Below are 10346 nucleotides of genomic sequence, written 5' to 3' on the forward strand. Positions count from 1 at the left end.
CTCATAAATTGGAAATGGTGTATAGAGGTGGTGACATAATGAAAATAAAAATGGGAAATATAAAAATTAACAAGTTACTAAGAGTCGGTTTGAATCAATAGTGAATGGCGCGACTCACGACCGTGATCCGATACCGGCGGCACGCACGTGGGAAATGCCCATCTCTAGATTGGATTGCGCAAAAATAAACAGAACGCAACTTGTTTTTGTGCTCGGCAAATTGGCCTACAGTTTACTTAATTATTTATTTATTAAATACGATACACCTTGTGGAAAGCATACCACACCAAAACTTACCAATGAGTAAGTAAAGCCCACAACTGACCCTCTAAATCTTGGCAAGATCACCAACCATCAACTCTTCGATTTTGTATTTATTTAAAAATGTTATGTTAAATTACAAAAAAAATGTATCACAATTAGAATTATTTTCGTTTCTTCCTTTTGTCGCTGTTGCTGTTGTTCTTGTCGTGCTTTTTTTACGTAGAAAAGTGAAAAGTTGAATGAATATTACATTGGATCGTGTGCGCCGCGCCGGAAGCCCTAGAACTTGGAGTCATTGTTTCGGTGGACATGGCGTCGCTTGCCTGCAAAACGATTCAGATTAGCGTGTTGTATGTGCACATCCTTATCCCTGGGACATCCCAAGATCAGCGTTGCACTTACGACCGTTGCAGTGGCGCCCATAGAAGCCCGGATGGCACTTGCAGTGCTTGTGGGAGCCGCAGGTGCCGTTGCGACACTTGCAAATGGAGCGCTGCTTGCGCCCGATCTCGCAGTGATCGCCTCGTAGTCCGTTGGGACAGCGGCACAGGTTGTTCCCGATGCACCGGCCCTCGTTCTTGCAGGGTATCACACACTTGGCTGTGAAGAAAATGGGTGGAAAACGTTCAGAGGATCGCCTCGACGAGAGCAGGACATTTGCTACTTACAGTACTCGCAATGCAGGCCGTAGTAACCCTTGGAGCACTGGCACTTGTCCTTCTGTATGCACTTGCCGCCATTCAAACACTTGTCTTTGCAAATACCTGTTGATTACAGTGGGATTTCTTTAGTTGCGCTTCTCAAGCACATTCAATTCTTATATAATGCCCAGTTATCTTGCCCTGAGTGTGCTAATCATCGCGTTCCCTCCTCTCCTTCGCAGATGGAATGCTGAGAAGAGTCCTTAGCCGGCCCGAGCCACGCCTGCTCTCCATGCGCTGCCAAAGCTCAGCAACTGGAGGAGGATCAGCCGGCACCGCGGAAGGAGGCAGCCCTGCCGCCACCACGCTGCGTCCACGACCAAATGCGCTCACAGATGAGATAATACGCGTTGATCATGCCGGCGAATTGGGAGCAGATCGCATTTACGCCGGGCAAATGGCCATTCTGGGCAACGGACCGCTGGGCAAGACCATCGGACACATGTGGGAACAGGAGAAGGAGCACCGTAGGCAGTTCGAACAGCTCATCCAGCAGCACCGCGTGCGTCCAACGATTATGACGCCGATTTGGAACGTGGCCGGATTTGTGCTGGGTGCCGGAACCGCTCTCATGGGCGAAAAGGCAGCCATGGCCTGCACGGTGGCAGTGGAGACGGTGATCGTGGAGCACTACAACGACCAGCTGCGCCAGATAATGGAGGCACCGAACCCGGATAAGGTAAGTACTCTTTGCAACCACCAAACAGCGGACCAACTAACAACGTTTTATGGTTTTTTAGGAGCTGTTGGCCACCATCACCAAGTTCCGGGATGAGGAGCAGGAGCACCACGACACGGGCATTGATCACGGGGCCGAGCAAGCGCCCTTTTACCAGGCCATGACCGAGGTAATCAAGTTCGGCTGCAAGACGGCTATTGCCATCTCGAAGAAGATCTAGGCTGGAACAGTTGGGCCCCCCCTGTATATACCAAAACCAAATAATCTGTTCCGCTACCGTGTTAAGCATTAAAGATAGAGCTAAATGTCCAGAACAGACGCGTCTACTCACCACCTTCGCACTGCGTGCCTTGGTAGCCCTCCGGACAGGTGCAGACTGACGGCGCGGTGCAGTTACCGCCGTTGAGGCACTGCGGAAAACAGAAGGCCGTCTCGCAGTATTGGCCCGTGTAGCCCACGTTGCACTTGCAGATGTGGTGCTCGTTGCAGTAGCCGTTCTTGCCGCACTTCAAGCTGCATTCTGGATCGGGAGCTTAAGTTTTTTTAGTTTAGTTCAATCGTTCGCAGGTCACGAGGCATTAACACTCATTTAACACTCAGTCACATTTGACTCACACTAAACGGAGCACATTGGAAGCACAAAGAGGGGCAGGTTGGAGTGGACAGTGGATACATAGATCGACAGATAGATACAAAAGCGGTTGGCGTGGGAGCGAGGGTAGATCGAATCGAATTTTTTGGGGCTATCAATCCGTAATTTACTATCGAGAACGAATTTGAGGAACTTTCGAACTCAAGAATGAATGCAATTTGAGAAGAAACTATTGCTGAATTTATCACATCTTATAAAGAAATTAATATGTGGCTATAATTTAAGATGTCATTAAGTAGTTACTTTTGCCAGAGACTCTCTTTGATAGCCCGAGTAATTTGGTGCCGTGAAAAAAGTGAAGAGCTGGGTGCGGAGGTATCGTGAAAAGCGACTACATGGGGGCAATGGAATGGAATCGACTGGGACTCGGTTGGGCGTGGATGTCATGCTAGGATCGCACATGGATGGCTGATGGGAGGAGTGTGCACAACATGTATGTACATATATGCTAAATTACAATTACTATCGACTAGATAAAAGCATTGCTTGATATTTCATATACACTACCTTGCAAAGTTGTTAGTGAAGTAGGGTTGGAAGCGTCTATATCATACACACCTCTGTGGGCGCATTCCTTTTTGAAGTTGAGGCGAATGGGTGTGCCCGAGAGCGGCTTGTTGTGGCGCGTCTGGATCTTGAGGCCGACGTTGAAGGACGCGGTGCCGGAGCTGTTGCCGGTGCAGGGCAGGAATATGCTAAAATCTGGCTTGGAATGAGGCTAGTTGCCGGACACTGATCATCTTCGCCGCACTACTTACTCTTCTGCTCCTGCGGAATGCGTCCGCTCTTGCGAATGGACAGCGTTGGCGCCTTTAAAATGCTTTCGTCCATGGTCTGCAGGCGGTCAAAGTCGTAGAAGTACTTGCGACGTCCCGACTTCCATGTGAAGTTAACGTAGTTCACCTCCGAGGGAATGACCAGGAAGTTGTACAGCGTGGTGTCCCTCAGATCGTTGGTCACCCGGCTGTTGTGTATAGCGTACAGGCGTTCCGAGTAGCCCTGTGGAAAGTAGAGCGCTGTGGAGGAGCAGGAATGGGTCAATGTCCAGGTACGTCTACAATCTACTAACTTTATTTAAGGAGATTTGCATATGTATTTGCTCTGAAACGAGGATAGGCTTTATTCACCAACCTGTAAGCATTTTGAGTTGCTGCTCATTGATCCACAACGAGATGCCGCTCTCCTCGTTGCGATTGTGCCGGCTTCCACCGCCTCCTCCGTTTCCGACGCCACCTCCTCCTCCACCGCCACCACCCTGCTGTTTCTTTCGTTGGCCCCGACGCGGCTGGTGGCCATGGCCAACGAAGCTGGCGTCCTGGTCCGCAAAGTTGTCCAGGCCATCGCTGGTGCTGCTGTGGCCCTCCTCTGAGCTGCCCGAGTCTGCTCTTCTGTTATTGTTATTGTTATTCCGATTGTGGTGCTGGCGACACTCGAGCTGGTTGATGCAGAGGAGCGTGTGCACGATCAGCACCAGATATAGCCACTTGACCAGGCAGCCGATACCCTGATGTGTCATAGTTTCCCCAGCTGCCAAAGCAAACCGAAACGGAGATTGAAATTAAAAATAAACGTTGCCTGTGCATTATGGCCTGGCCTGACCACCCCCACTCACACTCACACTCACACCCAATCCCCTCCAGATATCGGATATCTGATTGCTTATTGCCGATCACTGATTGCCAATCCCACACCCATGCAGTTTGTTTATCTTTTGCCATATTTGCAGACCCGCGATCTATTTGCGATTCGGTTTCGCTGCTCCGGACGCGGGCATTATCTAGTCGCTGGAGGGGATTGAGGATAGTCTGTGTGCTGGCACTTTAGATTTCCAGGAATAGTGCTTATATACATTTCGGTTTTTTCACTGTCAAACTAATTTAAAATTAAATTAAACTCTGCAGTCAGAAGTAAATTATGAAACATAGCCGAAGAGCAAAGTTGCCAACCAGAAATTGAAGTGTCCCCATTCCGGTGCGTCCCCTGCCCTCGGCGAAAACCCCCAACTCTTTCAGCTTGGCCAGATTGAAGCGCTAAAGGGCAGTCGCTCAAAACGATGCAGAAGTGGAGGAAGAGCAGGTACAAAGTCGTTAGCACTTTGCCCGGTGTGAAGTTACCCAAGTCAACGAGGGCCATCTCCAGCCCCAGCCCCAGCTCCAGCTTCAGCCAGCCTTGTTACACGACAGACCGGACAGCCAGAAGCCAGACGTTTAACACGGCCAACAAGTGAACGGACAAAAGTGTTCCAGTGATGCCTCTTTGACCTTTTTTCTTTTTGGACACTCTTGACAAGGAAAATACAAACTCTTATTCAAACTCAGTGTTCAGTATGTGCACGAATATATCTACTGAATTCACTAAACTCACTGAAGAATTCGCGTGTTTCGAAGCCTAGCTTCAAAGTGCCTTCATCTGAGAGCAAATCGACTGAGGTGTGTGAAACAGGTCCCAGTCTTGGGTTTTCACATTAAGGTTTCAATTTGGTTTCCGCTAAAAGAGCTCTTCTGGTGGCTCTGAAGAGACTCGCAGCACTACGGACTGGTCAAGCGATCGATCGAGCGCTGTCTGTCCATGTCCAGTCCATCACGTATGAATGGGTTGATTCGAGATCAGGGGACAGGGCAAACGACGATGATGGGCAAGAAAACAAGTTAAGTTGTCTTAATAAGATCAAACATGGCGATTATGAGGAATTACTTGGAGATAATGACATCGGCCAGCGTCAGCCAGCAAAAGGCTCTGACTCTCGAAGATTCAGTTTTAAAATCGAGCAGCCGAAATCCAACTGCAACTCATCTGCAAAACGGCCTGGGAAATGAATTCGTTAAGTGAACTAATTGCTTCCCTGGATTCCCACGTACATGCATGAATATAGATGTATATATATCCGATTCGTAATTGAATCAGTGGTTGGAAATTCGTTGGCGGAAGTACTGCATAGAGATGGCAGCATATTACAACGCAATATGAATATAGAACATAAACGGGAACGGGAACGTCATATGGCATCAGAGATTGGAATTGAAATCGGGATGGTGTATCTCGGGATCTGGGATCTCGGGATCGGGACCGAGCCAGACCTCGATTTCCTATAAATACGGCGTCCACGCTTTGTTTTGAAATTATTTTTATTTTGTGCTAATTAATGGTCGGCCGATAAGGAAGCACATGATGGCGATAGCCGGCTCCGGCGCATAGATAATCCCATGGTCAATCTAAGTCCGAATCGGAATTGGAATTTCCAGCTAGGGCGCGCTCGCAGGGTGAGGAAAGCTTAGTCAGCGTGGAGTCAATATGGCTAAACCTGACTTGGAGGTTTTCACAAAGGTGTAAAGTGTATAAATATCCAAATAGGTATTAACTTAACCTTTTGGCACTTGGGTAAAACCCCCTATTCACCATTACGCTGAGCAGTTAGCAAGTTCGCTAAATTCATATTGCGTATCAACTACTGCTGGACCATACGGCTACTGAAGAATTCGCGTTCCTACTTCTCCTTCAAGTACTGTGTGAGGATCAGGTGCAGCCTGGGAATAAGAGGTGAGCATTGGCCGTTGTTATCAAACTACGTATTCGTATCAGGGCGATGGAGTGAAGATGAGGCAATGCATTGTTAGTGCTGTCGTCAACGATATAATTGCTTCAGCTGGAGAGAAAAAAGGGACAGATTAACATTTTAGCGTGAAAGAAGCGAGAGGCGGAGGTAGGATGGTAGGATGGAGTAGCAGTAGCAATCAAAGTAGGAACAGCAGCTTCAGCAGCAGCAACAACAATTTGTTAGCTCTTTACGATTATTGCCTTTCTCACACCTTATTACCAAGAAAATAAAGAAGCAGCATCCACAGGGGCAACAACAAATACTCGACGATGAGACGTGAAAATACAAATTAAAAAAAGAACCCAAACACACACACACACAAGGTACAACAAAAGGCCACAACGAGAACAAGAAGCTGCCCCTTGGAGTGGAGTGGACTCGACTGGACTGCAGTGGACTGGAGAGTGGACTGGGAGTGGACTGGCAGTGGAGTGGGATGGGATGGAACTGAGACTGGAAAAGGAAGTGGGGGCGGGGGAGAGGCACTGGAAATCGCACACTCACAGCCATTGATGGTGTACTGCAGGTGCAAGCGAGAGGCAAGTAGTTCATAAACAATCCCAACATAAAAAATGACATACACCGAGAAAAGAATTCCTAGAGATTTCAAATTATGCCTACTGTTATCGAAAACGGTGCCTCAAAGCCGCGAAAGAATTTAGAATTCTAGGATTATTTTATACAGATATGCAGATCTGGGACACTTGCTTGTTTAATATCGTGTCAAATGGATCGTACATATGTTTCTCCGTGTGTATAGAAAGAGAGTACAAGCAATTTGTTGACTAAAAAAAGACAAAGTCATCGGCTAAAAGGATTTCAAATGAACGAGCAAGCCAAATGAGCAAGGATGAGCGAGGGGAACGCTTATTTTGGGAGGAGGAGACTTACTTTCCCGGCTACCGACCGATTTAAATGATGTCCAGTGCTCAACAGCAATAACAACAACAGCACCAAGTGGCACTTGCAGCTCTGTTTGCTTAATGAAACAACAGCGACAGACTCACACTCGCATTCACACTCACACTGGCACACACACACACAAAGTAACACCAAGAGAGTGTGTGAAACACCAACAAAAACACCTTGGGCAAATAATGCAGACAGGACGGCCACAGTCGACTTGGTAAATACTCATCAATTTTTCCAAATTGGCCAATTGGCAGCGTTCCATGCGCATTAATACATCTTTTACGTGAGATGTACAATTTAAAAAAAACGTATCTACAAGATATAAAAGTATCTCCCAGATAAAAAAGTATATACAAGATATAAAAGTATCTAAAAGATACAGAAGTATCCTGTTTCCATGATTCTAAGAATATTCTATTCCCCGTGTAGGTCATAACTGTGACACCTGACCTAGAGGGTGCTGGCCTATTCGTGCTTCTCTGGACTGGCGCAGCCCATTAATCCTGGCTGCTACTCCTACTGATGATAACGATCACCAATTGAGTGGCAAAAGAGAGTGGGAGGAGGAGGAGGAGGAGTAGAAGGAGGAGAGCCAGACAACAGGCGGATAACAACGCCTGTCTCCAAGTGGACTCAAGTGCCGCAGGAGGTGGAGGTGACTGCGGAGAAGGAGTTGGAGTTGAAGTTCGAGTTGGAGGCCGAGGACGAGTAGGAGTAGAAGGAGAAGGGGCAGCACAGCGAGACACGCAGGCTGCTGGACGACCGGCAGCATAAGCATCAGCAGCAGCAGCAGCAAAGTCAGAAGCAGCAGCAGAAGCTGAAGCTACTTGAGAGCCGCAGAATTCCGATTCCGATGAGGCGATCGTGTGTCTATATGCATGCTGGAGAGCAGCCGCTCAGCCACTCCATTCCACTCCACTCCATTACCAGTTCGCAGATCGCCGCATCCAGCAAGCAGCATACAGCTCCAAGGAGCTGGCAATCAAATGGCCAACGTTGGACAATGACTTTCACGCCTTTCGAGCGCGCCAAAACGAACATGTCAAGTACAGCCGACCAGCAGGCATCCCAGATACCCTACCTACCTACGTAGGTAGCTTTGGTAGTTTGATCATAGTTTTTCGAACAAGTAATCTTTTCTTGGGGAAGTTTAAATCAAGACAATGTTATCTTTGATAATTTAGCTTATCTGTCTTGCACTATACAACACCACATTATTTTATATCTGTGCACTTTTCACAAAAATGCTCCCCGATTTCAATTTCCGTTGCGGTCGATCAGCACTTAAGCCTTCAATCTGGACACCAACTCTCGATCTTTCGATCCAGGAGGTTGAAAGCACAGGGGAAGTATTCGTTTACTTTGGACAGACCATCGCCCCATTGATATGGTACAAAAATATGCAAGTACTTTCGCACTTTAGCGGTTTGTTTAGTTCTTATCATTGCGCTAGTGCGAGATTAACTCTGCATGTCTGGCAATGTTTTCACAACAATCACATAAACTTAAGATCACAGGTTAGTTTTTTTTTTAAATTTTGAAATTTGCACACTTTACGTACTCGTTGGCTGTCGCCGGGCTTAAAAAACAAAAAAAGCCGTCGGTACGTTGACAAGATATATGAGGCGGAAAACAAAATAAAACTTAGTTTTGGAGCCTTGTAGTTTCCGATTTATATGAGCCTTAAACTTTACACGTATTTCGTTGGCTCGAAAGCTCTTTGGATTCAGACAGAAACGCGAAAAGAGTTCGTTTTTGACACTTCAAAATCCCGCTAAGTTTCGAGGTGCGACCGTCGCACTGCAGCTCCTGAGCTCATCTGAACAATCCAACGAAAACCGGCGAACGTTTAGATCGAATCGCAGTGATGCCCGCTTCTCAGTCAGATCACTGCTAAAAACAAATAAAGAACAAGAGGCTTAAATGCAAAATTACTCTCTTAATTCAAATCGAGCCTCAAATATAAATGAATATCATAACATTGGACCAAGTTAGAACCGTATAAAATACGAGTATTAGAAAATTGTTTAAAAAAATGCATGTACTCGCACTTCCTAATGCATTCGTTGTACTCCACAAACCTGTTGAACATAGTTTAGTAACACAAAAATGCTTCTGAGTATTGGTATTTGGAAAGGACTATAAATCTAATACAGAGAAAAAAAGCCAAACAGGCATCACTGCTACTGTTGCCTCTCTCGAACCTTCAAACAAACAATCTCAATCTCAAGCAGAGCGCTCTCTCAAACCGCTTCAAGCCGCAACCTCGCACTTAAAAGCATTTAATAAATTAAATGTAAAATTTATATTTTTGAATCCAAGTTAAATCAAATAATCAAATGTTTTACACACAAAATTAGATTTTCTTCCAAAATCATTATCGGATTTTTTGGCAAAATAAATTTGATTTTTGAAAATACTCGATTTTTGACATTTTTGATTTGGTGATTTTTTGGAAAAATAAATTCGTTTTTTGTCGATAGCAACAAAAATAGTTGTCCAAAAGTGGAATGCCATACCTCGTTGAATTCGTAACAAAATTCCCTATCCAGATGTGTTCAAAAAAGGAAATGATAATTTTTTGCGATTTTTCGGAAATTTTGATGATGGTACCCCTTATCGAAAATGCAAAAATTTGCAAAAAAAAAAATTCCCGGAAATCATAAAAGTAGTGATAGGCAATGTTAGTTATCTTTATTGGCAACACAAAACAGTCTTCATTTTAGCTCTGCCACCTTTTTTGGCAAAGTTATAGCAAAAACCCTGATAAAAATATCAGATTTTTGGGAAAATATTTTTTTGTTGTTATTTTTTGAAAGAAAAAATCAGTTTTTTTTCGATAGCAACAAAAATAGTTGTCCAAAAGTGGAATGCCATACCTCGTTGAATTCGTAACAAAATTCGCTATCCCCATGTGTTCAAAAAAGGAAATGATAATTTTTTGCCATTTTTCGGAAATTTTGATGATGGTACCCCTTATCGAAAATACAAAAATTTGCAAAAAAAAAAAATTCCCGGAAATCATAAAAGTAGTGATAGGCAATGTTAGTTATGTTTATTAGCAACACAAAACAGTCTTCATTTTAGCTCTGCCACCTTTTTTGGCAAAGTTATAGCAAAAACCCTGATAAAAATATCAGATTTTTGGGAAAATATTTTTTTTTATTATTTTTTAAAAGAAAAAATCAGTTTTTTGTAGATAGCAGTAAAAATAGTTGTCCAAAAGTGGAATGCCATACCTCGTTGAATTCGTAACAAAATTCCCTATCCACATGTGTTCAAAAAAGAAAATGATAATTTTTTGACATTTTTCGGAAATTTTGATGATGGTACCCCTTATCGAAAATGCAAAAATTTGCGAAAAAAAAAATTCCCGGAAATCATAAAAGTAGTGATAGGCAATGTTAGTTATGTTTATTAGCAACACAAAACAGTCTTCATTTTAGCTCTGCCACCTTTTTTGGCCAAGTTATGGCGAAAAACCCATATTTTTTAACTGTTTTAATTTTGATGACTGCTGAAAACAACGCTATATTTTCAATT

General features: G+C 44.6%; 2 protein-coding genes across 5 annotated transcripts; one reads left to right on the forward strand and one right to left on the reverse strand.

Annotated features, from left to right (window-relative positions):
• Positions 1–171: 171 nt before the first annotated feature.
• Positions 172–1958, forward strand: LOC122623507 (5-demethoxyubiquinone hydroxylase, mitochondrial). Its single transcript, XM_043802709.1, has 3 exons — positions 172–303; positions 1148–1644; positions 1706–1958. Exons 1-3 carry the CDS (start codon positions 300–302, stop codon positions 1862–1864), a joined length of 660 nt encoding a protein of 219 aa, XP_043658644.1. The 5' UTR covers positions 172–299; the 3' UTR covers positions 1865–1958.
• On the reverse strand, positions 357–9058 carry LOC122623505 (protein shifted). Of its 4 annotated transcripts, none has more exons than XM_043802706.1 (8): positions 8365–9058; positions 3428–3823; positions 3055–3312; positions 2855–2998; positions 1976–2164; positions 933–1028; positions 667–864; positions 357–587 (listed from the first exon to the last, which is right to left on the reverse strand). In XM_043802706.1, the coding sequence occupies exons 2-8, from the start codon at positions 3810–3812 to the stop codon at positions 544–546; spliced, it is 1314 nt and encodes a 437-aa protein (XP_043658641.1). In that variant the 5' UTR covers positions 3813–3823; positions 8365–9058; the 3' UTR covers positions 357–543. The 4 variants fall into 4 exon arrangements, with proteins under 4 accessions (XP_043658641.1, XP_043658639.1, XP_043658638.1 ...); XM_043802704.1 differs by having other exon boundaries at positions 1976–2176; XM_043802703.1 differs by having other exon boundaries at positions 2804–2998; positions 8365–9056.
• Between the last annotated feature and the right edge of the window lie 1288 nt (positions 9059–10346).

Source organism: Drosophila teissieri, chromosome X (genome assembly GCF_016746235.2).
Source record: "Drosophila teissieri strain GT53w chromosome X, Prin_Dtei_1.1, whole genome shotgun sequence".
NCBI lineage: Eukaryota > Metazoa > Arthropoda > Insecta > Diptera > Drosophilidae > Drosophila > Drosophila teissieri.

Excerpts from the sequence above, each read along its gene's own strand:
- LOC122623505 (XM_043802702.1), bottom strand. The coding sequence starts at position 3,812 with ATGACACATCAGGGTATCGGCTGCCTGGTCAAGTGGCTATATCTGGTG. Across the intron at positions 865-932 it reads CGGCCTGCATTGCGAGTACT|CCAAGTGTGTGATACCCTGC; the intron begins GTAAGTAGCAAA and ends TTTTCTTCACAG. Across the intron at positions 588-666 it reads TGGGCGCCACTGCAACGGTC|GCAAGCGACGCCATGTCCAC; the intron begins GTAAGTGCAACG and ends ATCGTTTTGCAG.
- LOC122623507 (XM_043802709.1), top strand. Across the intron at positions 1,645-1,705 it reads AGGCACCGAACCCGGATAAG|GAGCTGTTGGCCACCATCAC; the intron begins GTAAGTACTCTT and ends ATGGTTTTTTAG.